The sequence below is a fragment of the Nicotiana tomentosiformis genome, chromosome 8 (assembly GCF_000390325.3).
Source record: "Nicotiana tomentosiformis chromosome 8, ASM39032v3, whole genome shotgun sequence".
Taxonomy (NCBI): domain Eukaryota; kingdom Viridiplantae; phylum Streptophyta; class Magnoliopsida; order Solanales; family Solanaceae; genus Nicotiana; species Nicotiana tomentosiformis.
In genome coordinates, this window is record NC_090819.1 from 11648210 (window position 1) to 11673176 (window position 24967).

General features: G+C 34.5%; 1 protein-coding gene and 1 long non-coding RNA gene across 2 annotated transcripts; both read left to right on the forward strand.

Annotated features, from left to right (window-relative positions):
- Positions 1-348: 348 nt before the first annotated feature.
- Positions 349-2315, forward strand: LOC104092946 (E3 ubiquitin-protein ligase RMA1H1-like). Its single transcript, XM_009598637.4, has 2 exons — positions 349-488; positions 1435-2315. The coding sequence occupies exon 2, from the start codon at positions 1476-1478 to the stop codon at positions 2208-2210; it is 735 nt and encodes a 244-aa protein (XP_009596932.1). The 5' UTR covers positions 349-488; positions 1435-1475; the 3' UTR covers positions 2211-2315.
- Positions 2316-18843: 16528 nt separating this feature from the next.
- LOC104092947 (uncharacterized) lies at positions 18844-21186 on the forward strand. Its single transcript, XR_001968625.3, has 3 exons — positions 18844-18972; positions 19059-19346; positions 20364-21186. It is a non-coding gene; the product is annotated as an uncharacterized lncRNA (long non-coding RNA).
- The last annotated feature ends 3781 nt before the right edge of the window (positions 21187-24967 follow it).

The following is a 24967-nucleotide window of genomic DNA, read 5'->3' on the forward strand; positions in this document are numbered from 1 at the left end:
TATCATTTGAATCTAAATAAAGACAGGAATAAATCTGAAAAATGAAAAAGTAGGGAAAAAGTTTTGTACTCTTTTCCATTTATAAGAAAATTCAATAAATACTAAACTAAAGGTATTTGTTAAAAGCCAAAAAGGAGCAACAGAAAGTGGAAAAATCCAAATAAAAAGAAAAAAGAGTAATCTGTATCCTCCGTCAGCGCCACGTCAATAGGCGAAGGCCAAAAAACCCGGCCCCATTGAGATGTTATCCAGAAGAAGTTGACAAGTAAACTCCACGCGCTAATAAATTTCCTATACATATAGTTCCATTTTGTATCTATAGGCGCGTCTTTGTAAAGCAAGCACACTATAAATATAGAGTCACACCCAAAACCCCTTCATTCTATCTTCACTACTTGCTTTCTCCATCTAAAAACCTCCATTTTTTAGCTTTAACTCAGTCAGCATAACATTACAAAGGACAATATTCTTGATTTAAATATATTCAGGTATTTATTTTCTTTCCTTTTTTATGTCTATTTTTTCATTTATATTTGATTGAAAAGGTTACAGCTTTTTGTGGTTTGGAATTGTTGTGTGGCAAACTTTTATCTTTTTCAAGATTTGTTCCCTAAACCTGTAGCTCTTTCTAATATGCAGAAGTGTTGATATCTATTACATTTACAGCTCTAGATTTGACCTGCTAGAGTTATGCCTTATGCCCTTTTTAATCCCCAAAAATTACCTGGAAAAAAGAGATTTTTCTTTGCTTTTGGTTGGGATGGGGGGAGGAGAGAAGGTAGGTAGGAAGATATAAACTTAAAAGATGATTTGAAAACTGTTTTTGGTACTACTCAAGAAACAAAAAGTTGTTATTACTTAGTAGTTTTTGTACATATATTTGGTTGGAACTTGAAAAAATGAGTTTTTAAAGATGAGAGGAAAAATAATTTTTGGAAGTTGAAATTGTGTTTGGACATGAAAGGAATTTGAAGTTTTGTGAATAGAAAACTTCAAAAACTACTCTAGAGTTGTTTTTGGGATTTGAAGATTTTATTTTCAGAATCTGCCAAAAAATAGTTATAATTTCTAAACAAACAGATATTGAAAACAAAATTTGAAAAAAAGCTCCCAAATTTTATGGCAAGACGGGAGCTTAAGTAATCCTATGCGTTCAGACAGTTGAAGATCTTTATACTCTTACTAGTAAATCAAACATCATTGTTGGACCTTTGCCTTGCCCCTTTGAATACTTTAAGAACCAACATTTAAGAACTTTTGTGCAACTTGATTTTAGAAGGACAAAGTCAAATATTACAATTATGTTTCAGTGTTAGTGTTTGCAAATCTCCATACTAGTTATATCTAAATAATTTTCACAGTTTTTTGTTTGTTCTAGCTGTATCGAGATCCTGTAATTCTAATCCTTTTCTCTCTTGGAATATGTTTCTACAGGCGCTAATAGCAATCAAGAAAATTACATCGAAAAGTAGGATATGGCCCTAGATCTTCATTTCCAAGAGCAAACAGCAGAGGCTGTCTTTGACGAGTGTCCTACTCCCTTAGAGAAGTGGAAGACGACGTTTGATGATGAGCGTGAAGACAATCTATCTGGTGGTTTTGAGTGTAACATATGCCTGGATTGTGTGCACGATCCTGTGGTTACATTTTGTGGTCACCTCTATTGCTGGCCTTGCATTTACAAGTGGATTCAATTCCAGAGCATCCCTTCAGAAAATTCGGATCGTCAACAGCCTCAATGCCCTGTTTGCAAGGCTGAAGTTTCACAAAAAACCTTGATTCCACTCTATGGCCGCGGCCAAGCTACAAAACCATCTGAAGATGACGTTCAAAGTAAAGGTATGCTCATACCACAAAGACCTCCTAGTCGAAGATGTGGCGGTCACACACTGATAGCAACTATCGATTCAAATCCATCTCAGCAACCTCATCATCAAAGCAATCGTCTGCAGTCTCAAACACATCAGCCTTATCCTGCCAGCCTTGATGGCACGACAATGAACGCTTTACATCCCATGATTGGGGAAATGGTTTATGCACGAGTATTTGCAAACGCATCACCGACATTGGATTCATATCCAAACTCATATCACCTAGCAGGCGGCAGAAGTTTGAGAATGAGACGGCAACTATTACTTGCTGATAAATCACTTGGTAGAGTATATTTTTTCCTCTTCTGTTGCGTAGTAGCATGTCTGCTCTTGTTTTGACCACTTTTTCCGGTACATTTGTATACATTTTAGAAATATGAGTACAATAGTAGAAGATGAATATACGAGCTTGGCTCAATGTTACATGCCAAAGAAGTTTTTCCATCTTTTTTCTGGCTAGGATTTAAGTCATATACACTCTTTTACACTATTAGTGAATTTTAACCTGTGATAGCAACTTTGTTGCTATTTTTACCAGATTACCTATTAGTGCATATCAAGAAACCTGCATGTAATTACCTAATAAGGAATCTGATTGTATATAAAAATTACAGTGTCTGTGCTTAGAAACTCAATTCTGGCTCTTATCCATTCTGGTGCATATCCAAGAAGCTGTTTATTGCAAAATTACTACTCATTAGAAGCAACTGCTAATTCCTGTCTGAAAAAAGGAGAGGAAAAATAGTTGTTCATATCAAGGCTTGGAAGTTCTGTTAATGTTAAGCAAAATAGCTAATCTTCATCAAGAAACCAATAGAAGAGGTTTTAGAAAGGTTGAATTAGTCTTTCCTTGGTCAAACAGAACTTTTTTCTTCGTCAAACATCCATGTCCAAATTCCAAATATTTGAGTAGTCATCTTGATTGTCAAGGAATGTCAATTTTCAATTTCTTTGCGTGAGCTGGAAGAAGGGGACCCTTAGAGCTACGATAAAGTCAGAGAGTTCGAGTCGTGGAAACACATATTAATACGATAAAGTCAGAGACCTTTTCATGAGTTCGAGTCGTGGAAGCACATATTAATACGATAAAGTCAAAGACCCTTTCATGAGTTCGAGCCGTGGAAGCACATATTAATACTTGCATTAGAGTAGGTTGTCTACTTCACACCCCTTAGGGTGAGATCCTTCCCCGTATGCTTTGTGCACCGGGCATCCGTTTTTTGGTTGAGCGGGAAACAATACTTTTGATGTTATCTTGATTCAGGGAGTTTGCAAAAAATAGCATTTTTTCAGTGTTTAGCCTAATCATATATGAAATAAATACAACGAAATGAGAGAATGTTGGTTTCCATTTCTATGTATTTGATTTTGTTTATTTCAATTTTCCTAGATTCGGATTCGACTTTTGGACTATTCAACACAACCAATTTAACTTTTTGAATATGTATCACATGGTTCAAATCGTTTGAATGAGAGCAGGAAAAAAAGGAGATAAAATTCAATTCTTAAAAAAAGAGTATAAATTTCAAATGTTAGTCTAAAGTATTTTTAAAACCATAAAATTCATAATCAAAGAAAGAAAAGGTAAGAAAATCTCACTTGCCTCGGTTTGTGATTAATCTTCTTTTAAAGCTATGTTAATTAAATTTGGTGCATACACCGGATAAAAGTAAAGCTTTTTCTACAGATAGTTTTTAACCATAATATTACTAGCAGAATGAGATTAGTTTTTTCCTGTTTCATTATGAATATGTGACGTAGCGAAAGTTTCTGGAAGGAGCAAAAAGTTATAAAGAACCATATCTTTGAAACAATATCACTATAAAAAAAAATTAAAATTAGCTACTAATTCCATAGTTAATCTATCGCTAAATTGCTCGTACCTAAGAGAATTTCTTGATAATCTATCGTAATTCTCTAAATAGGATTAGCGACAATTTTTTTTGCTTTAACTACAAAATTTTTCCTTCACTAATTTCTGATTGTTTTAGTGGTGTAATTATTGGTCTGTAAATAATGATATCATATACTGTTACAAGGGAACAGAAAAAAAATTATTATTTTTTCTTTGAAAAAGGGCATATGGCCATTAATGTGTTTCGTTCAATAAATATGTATAAGGCATGTAGATGCATTATAAAAGGGAAAGTTTTTTTTAATTATATATAGGAGATATAATATGGTTTAGTGCTTTTTGCAATTAGATTTTGATGCTGCATTCTAAGCATTCGGCCGATTATTTTATAAAATTTGTACCATATCAATTTTTCGATTATTCTATTATGTATAACCAAAATTAGACTTTTCGAAACCGTCCCAATCATGTCGGTTTCTCTTCGGTATCGGTACGATTCGGTTAATTTTCGATATTTTTTTAAATATCATGTAAATTCACCAGTAGAAGTAGAATGCAATAAATACGTTCTTTTATAGGACTTATCAAAACTCTCTAGACATTTTTACTGTTTAAAGAGTAATGAATTATGAAAGATGACTAGAGTATAGATCCATCAACTATTCTACAACAACGTAAAGGAACTCAAGCAAAGGCAAAGAAAATATAAATCACACGAGTGAAAAGATATTAACCAAGTTGAGACTCAAGAATAAAGTCTATAGAAGATTAAATATTCAAAAAGATAAATCTAAATTATATGAAAGGAAACATATTCAATACATTGTAGTTTGCTACTCATAATCGCTAGAATACTTTGTGTCTTGCTAATAAAGATACTTGAAATAACTTAGTTTAAGTAGAAGTGGCATAATAGGTTTTAGGAATTAGTATTTGGAGTTTAATTACATGTTGGCTTGTAATAGTTTTCATAATTCCAAGACCCAAAGAAAAATTTAATGCATTATTATTTTTAAACTTACTAGATAAATATATTTTTCACATGTAAAATTTATTCGGTATAGTTCGATATTTTTTCGGTTTATTTTTATAAAATAAAAAATCTACCCTAATTATCGGTGTGGTTATAGATTTATATAAAAACCTACCGTTTCTTAAAAATAAATCTAAAAATCGGTTCGGTGCGGTACAGTTCGATCGATTTAATCGATTTTTGAATATCCATTGACACCCCTAATTCTAAGTGACATAAGGTAGGTCCTTATTGTCAACTTAGAGCCCGAGCCATAATTGTTTTCACTTTTTTTACGATTTGTTATTTTAAAATCAGTGTTTGGTCATGAAAATTTTAAAGTTCACTTGAAGTTGAATTTCGGCATTTTTCGAAAATTTAAAAAATGGCAAAAAAATTACTTTCTAAAATTTTCACTTCAAATACTCACAAAAATTCAAAAACAGCTTCAAATTGTTTTCATGTCCAAACACAACTCTAATTTTCAAATACCATTTTCAATTTTTTTTAATACTTTTCTCCGTAATTTCACAATTCTTATATCCAAACTCCCACTTATTCTTTTCTTTCATTTCTTAGTTTATCTTGTGGAGCAAGACAATCATATCAACCAGCTAGTGTCACGACCCAAATTCCCACCACAAGCGTCGTGATGACACCTAATCTCTAAGACTAGGTAAGTCGATTTCCATTACATTTCAAAGTCATTTTTTTTTATAAACGAAACCAACAACAAAAATAATTATAACAACCTCCCAAGACTGGTAGTATTGAGTCACGAACTCTAACATAATACATGAAATGATCTCAATGATCGAATACTCAATACTGTTTGACTAAAAATTAAGAGTACAATGAAATGAACAGACTCCAAGGAACTGCGACGACTAAGCAGCTCTACCTTGAATCCTTGCAATCATACTCTAACTCTGTCCAGGTCCGATACCTCCAATACCTAGCTCTGCACAAAAATATACAGAAGTGTAGTATGAGTACACCACGGTCGGTACCCAGTAAGTATCAAGACTAATCTCAGTGGAGTGGAGAAGAGGTACAGTCAAGACACTCACTAGTCAATTAATCTGTGCAATATAGCAGTATACAATAGTACTGAAAAACAACTAGCAATAAGAACATCATAATTATTACTCAGGCGAATAAGGAACACAAGTACAATCAATAAGTCAAGTCCTTCAAATATAAATCCTTCACATATTATTCTTTAAAATAAATATCTTTCGAATATACTTCTTTTGATTAATTATCTTTCAAATATAATTCTTTCCAATAAATATATTTTCAAGTAAAAGTCACCATGTGACACCTCATTTCACAATCATAAAGATTACGGGTCTCAACTCACTTTCATATTTTCCACGGCATCCCGTGCCCATATTTCTATCACCATTACACCGACAATTCACGTGTCAATAAATAAATCATCATATTTTTTCCCGGCACCTCATGCCCATATTATTTTCATAACTGCACGAACAACTCACGTACCAACATATCAATGTATATAAGATCCGCATGATCAATTTATTTTCAATAAAGTAAGGTTAAAAATCTTTAAATCAAGTAAGAAATCAACAAAAAGATAAGTTTATTTTAGAAATCGTTTGAGTGAGGAAAAATGACATTTCCATTAAAATAAAGCATCAACGAAACTACTGATTTGGATATAGAATTTATTAAACTAAACATACTAGAAATTTTTCTTTTATTTAAAACAACTCAATCATCAAACACAAGTACAACCCAAAAATACAAATCCTCAAAGTCTCGTACGAAAAAGTCAAGGTTAACACAATACATCAAGAAATATAAAACACTTAATATTAAGTCAAATAATACATCACGGAAAACACAAGAATTTATAAATTACGAAAAAATAAAATAACCAAAGGCAAGTGCATCCATAGAAAAATATCAACAAAAGGACACTCCCAAAGTACCGCCTCGTAGTCCCAAAAGTAAATATGCAAGACAGGGGGAATCTCCCGAGATACCGCCTCGTAGTCCCAAAAGTAAATAGGGGGAATCTCCCGAGGTACCACCTCATAGTCCCAAAAGTAAATATGCAAGACAGAGGGATCTCCCGGAATACCGTTCCGTAGTCCCAAAGTAAATATACAGGGCAGGGAGATCTCCCGGAATACCGTTCCGTAGTCCCAAAGTAAATATGCAGGGTAGGGGGATCTCCCGGAATACCGTTCCGTAGTCCCAAAATAAATATGATTTCAAAAACTGCACATCAAGTGTTCAAATATCACAAATGGCTCATCACGTGCTCAAATATTACAACATATCACAAATTGCACATCGAGTGCTCAAATATTTCAACTTGCCACAGAAATCAACAATATATCATTTTCCACAAATAAGGAGCCCATGGCTCGACCATAATGTGCACAAAATCTTAACAAAATATATTTCACATAAATTCAAGGTGAAAATCACACCAAATCATCATATAAAAATAATTTCAACAAACAATGATCTAGGCAAGATAAATAGAGATTTAATAAGTGCCAATAATTTCCAATTTAATTCATAAGGGCATCTAAGGATTTTTAATCAATGAAATTCGCACATATAAACTAAGTACGTACTCGTCACCTCGCGTACATGGTTTTAAATTACACAATTTACACATAAGACTCAATACCTAAGGAAAAATTCCCCCACTCGAGGTTAAGCAAGACACTTACCTTTTTGAAGTTAAGGCCAATATTCCAAAATCGTCTTCTTGCTTGAATTGACCTCCGAACGACTCCAATCTTTCTTGAGCCTTTCTTACATTACTACGAGGTTCCTAAAATTCTAACAACTTCAATCTATTTAGAAGCATAACAAAAGTGGACCACAATTAGGAAGATTTTCATGGTTTCAACTCATTTGAGCATTTTATCAAACACTAGGTGTGCAAATTTGGTTACAAGGTTCTTCTACAAGATTTCCTTCATTCCACAACCCAATCTTTACTTATTTGATCTCAACAATCTTCCTACAAACCTTATTGGTATAAGAATATATATATAATACTCTTACACCCAAGAATCATACCCCCAATCACCAATCTTTTACCCCAAACTCGAAATTGAAGACTAGGGGTTGAATCTTACTTATTAGATGAAGATCTTGTGATTAGCTTTCCTTGATTCTTAAAGATTGGATGATTAGAATGTTAGGTTCCCTCCTTATCTCTCTAAAATTCTCTTGCCTCTTTCTAAAACCCTCAGAAAAATACCCCAAAATAAGCTCCAAAGCCTATTTATCAAAATGAGGTCGGGTTCTGAAAATAGAAAAATTAACCCTCCGAAAGCAGGTCTGCAGTCGCATAATGGACCGCAGAATGGGTATGCAGGCCGCACAATTGATCGCAAAACCGGTGCGCAAAATGGGCTGTTCTGGTCCATTCTGCGACCAGTTTTGCGGTCGCAGAAACAGTTTCGCGATCGCATAACGATTTTGCGATCGCAGAATTGGTCGCAGAATCGCATTTTTTTAGCCTTTGGTAATTTAGTCATAACTTCTTGTAGGAGTGTCTAAATAACGAACGGTTTGAAGCGTTGGAAACTAGACACATAGACCTTTCTTTTGATAGGTAACACACTATATAAATATTCATATCAAGATAGGAATGCTTGTTTGAAATTAGGTCTTATGCGTACTCACTTGAAACTTTAGTCTATTATGAAATTTTCAACTTCAACATTCGATGCCGAAACATAGCGAATCAAGTCCGATTGACCTCAAATTTTTCACACAAGTCATAAGTGACATAACGAACCTATTCGAATTTTCAGAATTGGATTCCGACCGCATTATCAAAAATTCAACCTTCGATCGAACTTTCCGAAAATCGTCTATTTTCCAACTTTCGCCAAAATGCGTCGAATTATCCTACGGACTTCCAAATACAAATCCGAACACGTTCCTAAGTCCAAAATCACCATACGAAGCTATTGACATCATCAAAATTCTATTCCGAGGTCGTTTGCTCAAAAGTCAACTCTTTGATCAACTCTTTCCATTTTAGCTTCAAAAAGGAGAATTTCTCTTTCAATTAAATTCTAAATCTTCTGAAAATCAAATTCGACCACACCCGCGGGTCATAATATATATTATAAAGTTGCCTGGGACCTTAAGTCGTTGAACGGGGCATTACTTCTTAAAACGATAAGTCGGATCGTTACATTCTCCACCTCTTAAACATACGTTCGTCCTAGAACATGCCAAGAATATTTCCGAGGACTTTAAATTAATGAGTGTATTCTTACACACATACTTGTGGGTGATTCTACGTTCCCGCAATTTAACACGGGTCCGACGACACCGTCTCAATTGAGATTATTTCTTTTCTCCATTCTTATAAGCTTTAAAGCAAATTCCCTAACTCTCCAATCATTTCCAAAAGATCTGATTTTCACTTCGACACACGGTATTAGTCTCAACTGGCTATAGTAACTCGTGCCTACGCACACATCAACTTTCTTGATAGTGTTGAAGTACTTCAAAAATTTTCCGGGTTGCTACATTCTTCCCCGCTTAGGATCATTCGCCCTCAAACACAAAACATATTTATCTCTTCCTTTGCAAATCTCAATCCTCCAAATTTTACTAACTCCCAAATTTTTCAGAAATTTCGGCAGAGTCCCCCTGTAATTGGGCCTATCCACCTGCCAGAGTAACACCAAAACCACTCCTAACAACACATCCACAACCCAATAAAATACCTCAAGGTATATATCAATAACACCAATCTCAGCATTACAAGCACTGCATTATCATAATGATATTAGGAAATGAATCACATCATATGTATGCTCATCACCACATCTCTGGTCTTAAAAATTATTCATAATTAATTCTAGCATCATCAATTAATCTCATATTAACCACCACCTCATTTTGAATTTTCACAACACTGACAACAGAATGTGAGGCATGAAGACCTCATGATTACTTACTCGGATTGATGAGTCACATTTAACGCCACCTGGGCACTCATCTCATAGGTTAAAACTCAACGTTTACAGAACGAAAATTGCTGAATATGCAGAGAAAAATATACAAGAATTATCAAATAAGCCTAACATGCATGACTCCCTATTAATACTATTGTACAATTAATTTTCACAAAGGAAAAATTTTAAACTCATAGCTTGAGTGTTCTGATAAAAATCCATTATCTACTGGTTGTGTACGTGGAGTAGTAACTGCATTGGGGTCCATAGCCTGAGTGTTCTGATAAAAATCCACTCCTCCCAAGTCTGGGACAATCTCTCATAATGTTTCTAGTGTCACCACACTCATAACAACCCCTCTGAGGTCGCGGTTGCTCATACTGAGTCTGTGCCGGATAACTGGAATAACTATTATAGGAATCCCGTGCCGGTGGTGCATTGTAAAATCTTACTGGAGCACTCCGAGTAATCTGATGTGCGGACTGAGCTGGCCGACTGCTTGAGCCTCCGCTATAATGGGTCCTAGCTGAAGAGTAAAATCCACTAAACCCTCCAGATCTTCGAGACCTTTTGGCCTCCTTAGACTCCTTTTCCTCGCCTAAAACACCCTCAATCTTTCTCACAATCTCCACTACTTGTTGAAATGGAGTATCAGTTTGCAACTCTCGAGCCATGTATATTTTAATATCATAATCGAGCCCCTCAATGAATTTGCGGACCGGACCCGTTCTCTAATTGTAGGAACTAAGATAGGTGCATTACGGGATAACTCACTGAACCTGATAGCATATTCTGACACTGTCATAGTGCCCTAACGCAACCGTTCAAACTCTGTGCGCCACGCATCTCTGAGAGTCTGGGGAACAAACTCTTTCAAGAACTTTTCCGAAAATTAAGCCCAAGTTAGTGGCGTGGCATCGGCTGGTCTACCTTCTTCACAGATTTTCCACCACCGATACGCTGCGCCTGATAGTTGAAATGTAGTAAAGAAAACTCCGCTAACTTCCACGATACCCATGGTGCGGAGAATACAGTGATAATTTTCCAGAAATCCTTGGGCATCATCTATAGCTGTGCCACTGAAAGTTGGTGGATCATATTTTTAAAACCTTTCAAGTCTCCTTTTTTCTTCTTCTCTGATGCCTCGGGCCGGACCTCAGGCCGAACTGGAATAACAGGTTGTACCGGTACTATACCCGAAACCTGTCCAACATGAACCTGTTGCTCTGGAGTTGTGGTAGGAGTCTGAGCTACTCCCCCAATATGAGAAAATGTTTGGTGCAACTGAGATCAATCCCGCCTGAGTTAATGCACCAAACATACTCAGAAACTATGCTAAAGTCTCTTGAAGTCCTGGGGTAACAACATGTGCTTCTAGTACCTGTCCCCAACTGGAGCTACTAGTGGCTCCTCAACTGTTGTTCTGATAGGTGATCTAGTCGCAGCACGTGCCATTCCTCTACCTCTACCTCGGCCTGGATCTCTTGCAGCCCTAGCAGTATGTGCGGATGCCTGCTCAACTAACCCAGTAGTACGTGTCTTTACCATCTGTGAGAGAATGGAGATACAAAGGTTCAAATTCCAAATTCAACAAATTCCGCACGACAAGAATGAAAGAAATGGAAATTTCCAAACAGTTCTGTAGCCTCTCGAAGATAAGTACAGACGTCTCCGTACCGATCCGCAAGACTATACTAGACTCGTTCGTGATTCGTAGAACCTATGAACCTAGAGCTCCGATACCAACTTGTCACGACCCAAATTCCCACCACAAGCGTCGTGATGACACCTAGTCTCTAAGACTAGGTAAGACGATTTCCATTACATTTTGAAGCCATTATTTTTATAAACGAAACCAACAACGGAAATAATTATAACAACCTCCCAAGACTAGTAGTACTGAGTCACAAACTCTAACATAATACATGAAATGATCTCAATGATCGAATACTCAATACTATTTAATTAAAAATTAACAGTATAGTGAAATGAACAGACTCCAAGGGACTGCGACGACCAAGCAACTCTACCTTGAATCCTTGCGATCACACTCTAACTCTGTCCAGGTCCGATACCTCCAATACCTGGCTCTGCACAAAAATGTGCAGAAGTGTAGTATGAGTACACCACGGTCGGTACCCAGTAAGTATCAAGACTAATCTCAGTAGAGTAGAGACGAGGTACAGTCAAGACACACACTAGTCAATTAACCTGTGCAATATAGCAGTATACATTAGTACTAGAAAAGAACTAGCAATAAGAACATCATAATTATTACTCAGGCGAATAAGGAACACAAATACAATCAACAAGTCAAGTTCTTAAAATATAAATCCTTCACATATTATTCTTTAAGATAAATATCTTTCGAATATACTTCTTTTGAATAATTATCTTTCAAATATAATTCTTTTCAATAAATATATTTTCAAGTAAAAGTCACCATGTGACACCTCATTTCACAATCATAAAGATTACGGGTCTCAACCCACTTTCATATTTTTCACGGCACCCCGTGCCCATATTTCTATCACCATCACATCGACAACTCACGTGTCAATAAATAAATCATCATATTTTTTTTCCGGCACCTCATGCCCATATTATATTCATAACTGCACGAACAACTCACGTACCAAAATATCAATGTATATAAGATCCGCATGATCAATTTATTTTCAATAAAGTAAGGTTAAAAATCTTTAAATCAAGTAAGAAATCAACAAAAAGATAAGTTTATTTTAGAAATCGTTTGAGTGAGAAAAAATGACATTTTTATTAAAATAAAGCATCAGCGAAACTACTGATTTGGATATAGAATTTATTAAACTAAACATACTGGAAATGTTTCTTTTATTTAAAACAACTCAATCATAAAAAATAAGTACAACCCAAAAATACAAATTCTCAAAGTCTCGTACGAAAAAGTCAAGGTCAACACAATACATCATAAATACATAACACTTAATATTAAGTCAAATAATACATCACGAAAAATACAAGAATTTACAAATTACGGAAAAATAAAATAACCAAAGGCAAGTGCATCCATAGAAAAGTATCAACAAAAGGGCGCTCCCAAAGTACCGCCTCGTAGTCCCAAAAGTAAATATGCAAGACAGGGGGAATCTCCCGAGTTACCGCCTCGTAGTCCCAAAAATAAATATGCAAGACATGGGGATCTCCCGGAATACCGTTCCGTAGTCCCAAAGTAAATATGCAGGGTAGGGGGATGGGGGGAGGATCTCCCGGAATACCGTTCCGTAGTCCCAAAATAAATATGATTTCAACAATTACACATCAAGTGCTCACATATCACAAATGGCTCATCAAGTGCTCAAATATTACAACATATCACAAATTGCATATCGAGTGCTCAAATATTTTAACTTGTCACAGAAATCAACAATACATCATTTTTCACAAATAAGGAGCCCATGGCTCGACCATAATGTGCACAAAATCTTAATAAAATATATTTCACATAAATTCAAGGTGAAAATCACACCAAATCATCATATAAAAATAATTTCAACAAACAAGGATCTAGGCATGACAAATAAAGGATTTAATAAGTGCCAATAATTTTCAATTTAATATATAAAGGCATCTAAGGATTTTTAATCAATGAAATTCGCACATATAAACCAAGTACGTACTCGTCACCTCGCGTATATGGTTTTCAATTACACAATTTGCACATAAGACTCAATGCCTAAGGAAAAATTCCCCCACTCGAGGTTAAGCAAGACATTTACCTTTTTGAAATTAGGCCGATATTCCAAAATCGCCTTCTTGCTTGAATTGACCTCCGGACGGCTCCAATCTTTCTTGAGCCTTCCTTACATTACTACGAGGTTCCGAAAATTCTAGCAACTTCAATCTATTTAGAAGCATAACAAAAATGAACCATAATTAGGAAGATTTTCATGGTTTTAGCTCATTTGATTATTTTATCAAACACTAGGTGTGCAAATTTGGTTACAAGGTTCTTCTACAAGATTTCCTTCATTCCACAATCCAATCTTTACTTATTTGATCTCAACAATCTTCCTACAAATCTTAATTGTATAAGCATATATATATATATATATATATAATACTTTTACACCTAAGAATCATACTTCCAATCACCAATCCTTTACCCCAAACTCGAAATTGAAAACTAGGGGTTGAATCTTACCTCTTAGATGAATATCTTGTGATTAGCTTTCCTTGATTCTTGAAGATTGGATGATTAGAATGTTAGGTTCCCTCCTTCTCTCTCTAAAATGCTCTTACCTCTCTCTAAAACCCTCAGAAAAATACCTCAAAATAAGCCCCAAAGCCTATTTATCAAAATGGGGTCGGGTTATGAAAATAAAAAAATTAACCCTCCGAAAGCAGGTCTGCGGTCGCATAATGGACCGCAGAATGAGTATGCGGGCCGCACAATTGATCGCAAAATCGGTGCCCAGAATGGGCTGTTCTGGTCCATTCTGCGACCAGTTTTGCGGTCGCAGAAGCAGTTTCGCGATCGCATAACTATTTTGCGACCGCAGAATTGGTCGTAGAATCGCATTTTTCCAGCCTTTGGTAATTTGGTTATAACTTCTTGTAGGAGTGTCCAAATGACAAACGGTTTGAAGCGTTGGAAACTAGACACATAGACCTTATTTTTATAGTTAACACACCATATAACTCTTCATATCAAGAGAGGTAATCTCGTTTGAAGTTAAATCTTATGCGAACTCACTTGAAACTTTAGTCTATTATGAAATTTCCAACTTCAACATTCGATGCCGAAACATATAGAATCAAGTCCGATTGACCTCAAATTTTGCGCACAAGTCATAAGTGACATAATGGACCTATTTCAATTTTCAGTATCGGATTCCGACCTCGTTATCAAAAATTCAACCTTCGATCGAACTTTCCGAAAATCTTCTATTTTTCAACTTTCGCCAAAATGCGTTGAATTGTCCTACAGACTTCTAAATCCAAATCCGAACACGCGCCTAAGTCCAAAATCACCATACGAAACTATTGACATCATCAAAATTCTATTCCGAGGTCGTTTGCTCAAAAGTCAACTCTTTGGTCAACTCTTTCCATTTAAGCTTCAAAATGAGAATTTCTCTTTCAATTAAATTCTAAATCTTCTAAAAATCAAACTCGACCACACCCGCGGGTCATAGTACATATTATGAAGTTGCCCGCGACCTTAAGTCGTTGAACGGGGCGTTACTTCTTAAAACGACAAGTCGAGTCGTTACAACTAGTCAATGAGATTCCCTACTAAATACCGATGAGGTAACAAACCATATGATATGCTCATCAGTCTATCTGCATATATTGTTTCATACAATTTCACACCGTTTTATAGAGTAAATTTCAAACTCCGTTAAAAGTTAACAATTGAAAAATAATATTCGTTCCACCTTTTGAATGGAAACAATAACCCTTTGGATAATATTTCGGTGAGCTTTAGCGGTGAGCACCCTCCAATTCCAACCAAGAGAATGTGAGTTCGAGTCATCCCAAGAGCAAGGTGGGGAGTTCTTGGAGGGAAGGGAGCCGAGAGTCTATCGGAAACACCCTCTCTAGCCAGGGTAGGGGTAAGGTTTGCGTACAAACTATCCTCTTCAGGCCCCACTAATGAGATTATACTGGGTTGTTGTTGTTAGAATTATATTACTACAAAGAAAAAAAGTATTGACATACATAGAGCAGAAGCTGATAAATACATATATTGCAATTAATTTTATTATACATTGAAGAGTCGGCCTAACATGTTTTGCCAAGGTACATAAAAGAGTTATATGAAATAATTATCTATCTTACAAACCAAACTGAAGGTGGCATTTGTTTTGAAAATTCAGTTTTTTGAGTCTTTGCCAAAAAATGTTTGTTTGAGCTATTCTGCATATCAATCTCCACAGACGTCTCCCTCTTGTCTGCTAGCCCTTGCCAACACCACCCACCCTCCAAACAACAACAACAAATTTAGTGATTTCTCGCAAGTCAGGTATGAGGAAGGTAAGATCTAAAATGTACGCAACTTATTTTACCCCTACTCTGGAAGGGCAAAAAAAGTTGTATCCGATAGACCATCCTGAAAAAGAGTAATGACGACAAGTAAAAACAACAACAACACCCAGCCACTCTCACAATTATATATTGGTGATAAGGACAAGAAAATGCGAGGGCAATTTCATTTTGAGAATCTTGATATTGACATGGTCTAATATATGTCTATTTTATTTGTTCAAACCTCATGCTTACTGCTTGAATATTCCACACCTTCATTAGTTTAAGCTAAAGCTAGTAGTATTGTCTTTTTAATGGACCATTTGAATACCCCACTCCTCTTCTGCTCTAAGCAAAATTAACTATACTATGCTCGGTCGCAAAGGCCAAGTCAAATTGCACAAATTCGGTAAGTGTAAAGGGACCACCACGCGCGGTTTCCACAGAGGGAAGATCCATTTCAACTTTTTTCACCAACTTTCTTCTATCAGTTTCTTAATGAAGACTAGCTACTAATTTATTTATAATTTGGCAAAACACAAGGTGAGTGTTGGAGCAACCGTAAAGTTTTTTCCGCGTAACCTATGTTATCAACTTGTGTTAGTAAATAATTTCAGCAAAAAATAAAATAAACAGAAACAGAATAAATAAAGTTCAGGTATTATTTTGTAAACTACTGGCCTAATTTCTATCCAAATTATACTAGAACTCTTGAAACTTTTTCTCGATAAGGAAAATAAAAGAATCCAACTTTGACACACAAAATTTTCAAACACCAACTGAACTCTTGAAACATGCATATACATAAAGAAGGAAAGAAGATAGATACCTGAATATATATATATATATATATATATATATATATATATATATATATATATATATATATATATATATTCAGGTATCTATATATATTTGTTTCAAGAATATTGCCTTTTAACTGGTGTTACGAGTTTCAGAATGTCCAAACAAAACAACTCTGTAATGTTATATATGCTGACTAAGTTAAAGATAGTCGTGAAAATAGAATGACGGGGTTTTTGTTTCAGTATGTAAATATTATTTAGTAGCGCGTAATAGAGTAACACTTGTATCTTATTTTACTTGTCAACTTCTTCTGGATAAAATCTTAACGGGACGGTCTGGGCTGGGCCGGGCTTTCTCCCCTTCGTCGAATGACGTGGCGCTGACGGGGAGGATGCATATCACGCGCTGTTTGTGTGACAACCATCTTTTCCCCTCCGCCCGCTTACTCTCTCTTTTATTTGGATTTTCCCACTTTCTTTTCCTCTTTTCTGCCTTATAGTTTTTGGTTCGGACAAACTTAATAGTTTTGATTTAAATTTTATATTTGTCTATAAAGTTTATTAAATATTTATAAATTATTAATTTAGAATTCAGTAACACTACAAAAAAAATAGCGTTTAGCGACAAGCCATATTCCGTAACTAAATAACGACAAATTAGCGATGGATTTTATTGTTTGTCGCCAAATAAGCTACAAAAGATTTAGTACCAAATATAGCGATGGATTAGCGACAAAAATTTACATCCATCACTAAAAATTGGCGCTTTTATTTACCTACAAAATTAGCTACAAAAGTGGGGCGACAAAAATTATTAAAATATAGCGACGGATTTAACGATTGAAACTTTGTCGTTGCGTTTATTTTACTTATCAAAACATTCTAAAATTTAATTGCAACGAAAATTCCGTCGCTCGATTATTAAAAATAATTTTTCCCAAGATATTATTAGCGACAAAGTATTTCTGTCGTTATAACTTTTTAAAATTAAGGTTTATCTAGGGCACAAATCTGCTTACAGACTCACATTCTCGCTCTCTATCAAACTCGCCGACTTGCTCTCATCTTCAACAATGTGATATTCTTGCTTCCAATACAACAAGTTGGGTGTGAATCTAAGGCTCATATACCATTGCCGCACTTTCCCTTCTCTTCCACCATCGCCGGACACCGTCTTGAGGTAATCCTAACTCATCTCTCTCTATCTCCATATCAAGTTTTATATCTATATCGTTTTCTGCCACCATGGTGATTCTGGTTTCACCAACTTTTGTTATTTTTGTTACTCCTATATATTTTTCTTCACCAACTATCAATCTTATCTGAATATTTTTAAATAATTCGTTCAGTGATTTATTTTTTATATATATATTTTTTCATTCCGTTTCTTTGTAACTACTTCTATTGTTGAATATTTAATGTTTAGAATGATAGGCTATGTCATTGGGAATTACGCGGTGTGTGTTCTAGGGTTTAGATGCATGTGTTTTGATATATATATTATTATGGTTATTTCGTTACAGATTGGCATTGTTCAATCTATTGTTCGTGAGACCTATTCCAATTTTCACTCTATCTAAAAGTAAGCTAATAGTTAATCAAATTTTCCTCTTTTCTCTTTAGTTGCTTTTGGTGCTATTAAAGAATTTACAGATATTGAATAGTTCCATAAGGTCAGTTGAGTTTAATTGTTTGGGTTTGTTAAATTTATTGTTATATTTCAGTTAGACCAATTTTTCTCACCAACCTTCCTGATATATTTTATGTCACCGCAAGATGGATGCTAACATTCCTGACATTCCTAACACTGAAAAAGATAGATTCAGATTTGCAAAGGTGATTATTTATCTTGTTTAATAGAAGTTTTATGAGATCTTTGATGTTTTGGGCAATTTCTTCTAATTGATGTTACTCAGTTTCTGCACTAGATGCAATATGATCTTAGTGTAGTCGTATGTTGACATCTTTTAAATTGTTCAAATTTGTAAGGAGTACATTTAGTCGATCAGTATTTTTGTTCTTTGTATACCATACTGAAAGCATTCATTTTACCTATAATTTATTTATTTCAATATTAAATAGGAACATGGATAATCTAGAGCGTGATTGTAGCCATAAACTACTTGTAATAATATCTAGCAGATTGACTTTGCATTGAAAGAAAGTGATTGAACCTGTTATTTGCTAATAAATTTTAGATGAATAATACAGTTAGATATGCATTGTATCATATCCTTCTTTATTTTTTATATATATTTTGCAGATATGCCTCGAGGTATATATGGTATACCTTAAAATACTGTCTTCTAATTTGTTCAGGTTAGAACCTTCAAGAGAATGCTCCGAGTGTATAACTTATTCTTTCAAGCATGAACTTGATCCTAATGGAATCAACTGGAAAAGCGTCTCGGATGAGACAAAAATATTTTATTTTAGAGAATTCAAGGTATAATCCATCACAATTGAATTTAGAAAGTATATTAACTTTTATATGTAACTTATAAATATTATTACTTTACAAAATTATTTCAGAAGGTATTCTACTGGGATTCTTCAATTGATACTGCTGTGTGGAACCAATTGGGGACATAGGGCAGCAAAAAGATACAGTGATTTCATTAGCAAACTAAAAAAAATAAAGTGCAACGGAAATCTATTCCAAATGATGTGTGGCAAAGTTGGATGAGACTTTGGAAAGATCCTAATTATGTTGTAAAGTCAGAAATAAATATAAAAAATCGTTGTGGTGGTGGGAGCGGAGTTGCCACTGGGACTCACACGGGTGGCTCTATTAGTGTTGGGGAGCATCGCAAGAGACTTGTAAGTGTATATAAAATATCTGAAAATCTCATTTAAGTTTGCACTAATTCGAATCTGAAAATCTTATTTAAGTTCGGTAAGTTGTGAGTTGCGTAGTGTCTCTTGTTCTGTTTTTAATATTTTGTGCTTGAAATTATTGTTTGAGAATTTCTTTTCGAAAAATCTGGGTTGTCAATGTGTGCCGAAATTGAAGTTAGCAGTTGGATAAACTGTTTAATATTAATATTTCTTACTTTGTCACCTTTTCACTGTTACATAAACTGTTTAATATTAATATCTAACAAAAGCTTAGTCATTCTACATTTTCTGAAACTGAGCTGCAATTTAGTTAGATAGAGTAGTGAAGGCTCACCTGAGAATTCATGATATAAGCATCAACAACAGCATAAAGTGCAGCGACACGAGTGGTTGCTAGAGTCCATAGTACCGTGTTTGACAAGTTAGAATGCTGATTAGAAAGTTGAAAGAAAAAAGTTCTTATGTCTTTTAAGTTGTCATAAACTAGTAGAAAAAAAGTTCTTATGTCTTTTAAGTTGTCTTGCTCTAAATACCTTGCCCACATTGGAGTTGATTTCGGAGGTGGGAGATGAGATTGGGAGCTTCAAAAACAATTTGGAGACTTCTCTGCAATCAAAAGCTAGCTATATGACTAATGAGGTTTGGAAAGTCTTTAATTTACATGAAAGTTCAAAAAATAAATTAAAATATTCTTTCCAGGTGCTCTATTGTATGCTGGAAAGAAACATCCCTAAGCGCACTTGTTAAATTTATTAATTTTGCCCTCCCAATCCAAGATTTATATATTAAGTGGAGTGGAGAAAAGTTCCAGTGAATTAAATAATCAAGATTTTTTTGGTTATCTCCTTAAACTAACAAGATTTTGAAGGTGGGAACTTGTTTAGTTTTTAGTTTCTCTGTTCTACTTAAGTTGCTTCCTTTTCTCTATGTTATTTTTCAATCTCATTTTTATACAAATGTCTTTTTTTCAATCTTTTGAATTGAATATATTTTGTAAAGGCTGTTAAAAAGGGCCGAGATCCAACACCAAGTGAGATACATATGCACGTCCATACACATGGTAATGATGGAAAATCTTTTGTTGGTGAGAAATCCCGAATCGTACATATAAGTCAACTTTTTAAATAATTTTATTGACTTTACTTTCATATCTTTTTTTATTTTGTAAATTGAATACTCAATATTTTTTTATGTTTCAATTTCACTAATTATTAACTCTTATATAGGAAAAATATCAGGAAGTATTACGGCAAAAAATACAGAGTCAATCTGATATTGATTAGTGTAAAACATATTACGAAACTGCGGGAGGAGAAAATAAAAGAAAAGTATATGGTCTTGGATCTCAAGCAAAATGCTACTACGGGCCGAATCTTCGTGACTCTTTTGGATCTGATGCAACATCCTCAGCAAAATCTTTAAAATGCTTAATCAACACTGATAGAGAATCTGGATGAGTTAGTGAACGATTGATTCATGTACTGACATATCATATAGTTCCTGTAATTATTGAGCGGGTACGCGAATTAGTTTCTTTACCCTCGCATCAGCCAAATATTGATCTTACCAACCACCCATCAAATGTGGCACCTACAATTCCTACCTCTTCTACTGCTGCTAACATTGATGAGGTTCATGCATTGGGTTCTGATGATGACCGTGATTCTCCAGCCTCGCATAGTTAGCTTATTTTGTTTAGACTTTATTGTTGGTGCTTGTGGATGTTTTGTACTTAACGATACAGTTATATGCATTATGCTATATATTTTGGACCTTGTTGAATGTAATTTATATTAATATCAGTCACTTTTAATTAAGTGTATTTAATCACATTTATGTAATATGCTTGAACATGGTACATTTAAAATAATAAATAAATAAATAAATAAATTTAAAGAAAATTAGCGACCAATATTTTTCATAGCTAAAATTAACGTATTAAATTAAATCTTACGACGGATTGGCGACAAAAGATTTTTATCGCTAAAAGCAGGAAGAACTAGCGACGGATTCTTTCATTGCTAATAAGAACAAACGACGAATTTTGTTATGAATTGTAGCGACAAAATTAGTCAACATAGCGACGAAACCAACCAAAATAGCGACAGTTTTTTCGGTCGCTAAACTTTGCTACGTATATATTGCGTCGCTATGAGCTTAGCCACGAGCATTTTAGAGACCAACTTAAATCCGTCGCTAATGCGTCGTTAAACTGTTTTAGCGACAGAAAGAACATGTTTAGCGACGGATGTATTGTAACTTAAAAAGATTAAAATTACAAAATCATAAACTTCAAGCCAGTATTGTGGTGCATTGGTGACCTTGTGCACCTCTAAGCATCAAGTCACGATTCAATTCCCTTACTCCTTTTACGTTTTAGTTTAACATTTTTCCCTTTTTTCTTTTCTCTTGCGTTTAAGAGTAGTTATAGCAACTTTTTTTCGTTATGCTTTTATTTTCCCCTTTTTCTTTGTTTATTTTTCTCTGGGTCATTCTTTAAAATTTTTTGCTTTAAAGGTAGTGTAGTGCACCAATTTTGTTAAAATTCTTGATCCGCCTACAACGGAGTGGTGGAGGTACACATGAGGTGAAGGAGATACACAATTAAAGAAGAATATATATATATATATATATATATATATATATATATATATATTTCAACAAAATTAGATTTCTTCGCTCTCTAAAAAATTACACCATACACACTCCATATTATCTCAGCAGTATGTATCTACTTAGTATATGTTTCACTAATATCAAGTGTTTAATATGTCACACCATTAATAGAGGTTTTAAAAAACAATTAACACCTAAAGTTTTTCTTTTTCACTCCACCCCGTCCAAGAGATCAATAATGTTTGTATTTACCTTTTACCTAATTTGAAAGTTTAGTTTACTGGTTTGTGAATAGAAAAATACTCAACAAGTGACTCTCACTTATCGTCAATAATGTTGTAAGTTTAATAGGACTATATTACTCAAATATAAAACCATAATCCCACCTTGATTGTTTAGCTAAGGCCTTACCTACCCTTGCATTAATTATAAGATAATATTAAGTCATGTCATAGGGGAAATTCGCAGCCGTTACAATTTCAGTCTCACTTGGTAAATCTCCCCTATGTAATAGCTTGCAAACCACATAGATGATGTAAATCGCACTAGACAAGCTATGTGCGATACGCTCAATCTAGAAGGCATTGAAGGGGAATCGATCTCATGTCATCCGTATAGATAACCACCTTTCAAATGAACTGGCCAACCCGAAAGGTTATGTCATTAGTCTTTATCACCCTATTTCTTTACTCTTTTGGTGTTGAGGGTCCCTCTATTTCATTTTCACACTAGAAACTAGAAATAGTAAACAGTCTTTGACTCTCTATAATACTGCTATATAATTTAAATAAGCAAGTGAGTACCCGCTTTATATTTGTAATTTTAAAATAATAATTAAAGAGATCTCGATTCTGCAAAATTTAGTCAACAAAGAAAAGTCAAAAATGATAACCAACCAAGCCAGGGTCAACTGCTATCCTTTCTTCTCTGTCAATTTGTTGAGTCCTCCGTCTGTTTCAAAATAATTGTCAATTTTTATTTCTCTAGAGTCAATTTGATTAGCTTTTAACTTTAAATTTAATTAGGTTAATTTAATATTTTAAAGTTAAAATTTAGATGTTCGAAAATTATACAAGAGTACTATAATTTATGATTCTTCTCATATCAATATGATAAAAAATACATGTTAAATAATGGTTAAAGATTATGTAATTTGAATCTTGAGAAACGAAATGCTACAAAAAATTTGCTGACTTAAAAGTACATAATATCATATAGGACAAACCTCTATACACTTTTTTAACGGACAAGAGTTAAATATATCTTTGTACTATCAGAAAAAGTTTAAATGTACCCCTCGTTATACTTTGAATCCAAATATACTCTTGTCGTTATACTATTGGTTCAAATATACTTCTTTTCTATTAAATTTGTCCAAAGTGGACATCCAATCCTATGTGACACAGACATTTTATGAGGTGGATACCACATGGCTTGCCACCTCAGCGCCCCTAACCCATTTTATCTCTCTCTTCTATTATTTTTTCATCACTAAAATTTTCTTCCCCTCTACCATTATTGCCACCATTACCGCTACCATGAAAAATATTGTATTTCAAATTTTAGTCTTTTATATATGGATTAGGGGTGCTGAGGTGGCATGCCATGTGGCATCCACCTCATCAAATATCAATGTCACATAGGACTGGATGTCCACCTTGAACAAACTTAACAAAAGAGAGTATATCTGAACCAATAGTATTACAGTAGGGGTATATTTGGATCCAAAATATAACGAAGAATATATTTAAACCTTTTCTCATAGTAATGGGCTATATTTGGCTCTTTGCTCCTTTTTAACCCCGACAAGAGTGGATTGTTCTAGTGGTCAGTACCCTCCACTTCTAACCAAGATGTTTTGAGTTCGAGTCACCCCAAGAACAAGGTGGAGAGTTCTTGGAGGGAGGGAGCAGAGGGTCTATCGGAAACAGCCTCTCTACCTTAGGGTAGGGGTAAAGTCTGCGTACAAACTATCCTCCCCAGACTCCACTAGTGGGATTATACTGGATTGTTATTGTTGTTGTGCTCCTTTTTAACCTCTTTTGTACATAAGATTATTGATGTCAGATATCTTCTGACAGATTCAGAAAATAAGATTAAAGATGGTTAGGTAATGATTAAATAAATCCGATTAACTCGATTATATTCTGCAATCTCTTGTTCGTTTGGTGGATTCAGAAAATAAGATTAAAGATGGTTAGTTAATGATTAAATAAATCAGATTCACTCGATTATATTCTGCAATCTCTTGTTCGTTTGGTTAAAGACATAACAAAAAGTTTATAGTTCACGCCATCTCCGTGAATTCGGGTTCTCGAATTCGAATCGCTTAAATTTTTGCGGGGCCATAAAAATGACCTAATGAACAATAGTCATGGGTTCGGCATGACCGTTCCTCATTTTCTCGCATTTAGGGATAAAAAACTAGAATTTAGGTCGATTTCAAATTTTTGTGTCCACGCAATCTGCATGCATCCGGGCTATAGGATCCGGATCACCTAAAAATTTTGCGATGCTATAAAAAATGACCTAATGAACAATAGTCATGATTTCGGCATGACCGTTTCTCATTATTTGATCTTTTAGGGACAAAAAATTGGAAATAGGGCCAATTTCTCATATGATATGCTCATCAGTCTATCCACATATATTGTTTCATACAATTTCACACCATTTTATAGAGTAAATTTCAAACTCCGTTAAAACTTAACGATTGAAAAATAATATTCGTTCCACCTTTTGAATGGAAACAATAACCCTTTGGACAATATTTCGGTGAGCTTTAGAATTATATTACTACAAAGAAAAATTGTATTGACATACATAGAGGAGAGGTTGATAAATACATATATTGCAATTAATTTTATTATACATTGAAGAGTCGGCCTAACATGTTTGCCAAGGTACATAAAAGAGTTCTATGACTTATAAACCAAACTGAGGGTGGCATTTGTTTAAATTCAGTCTTTTGAGTCTTTGCAAAAAAA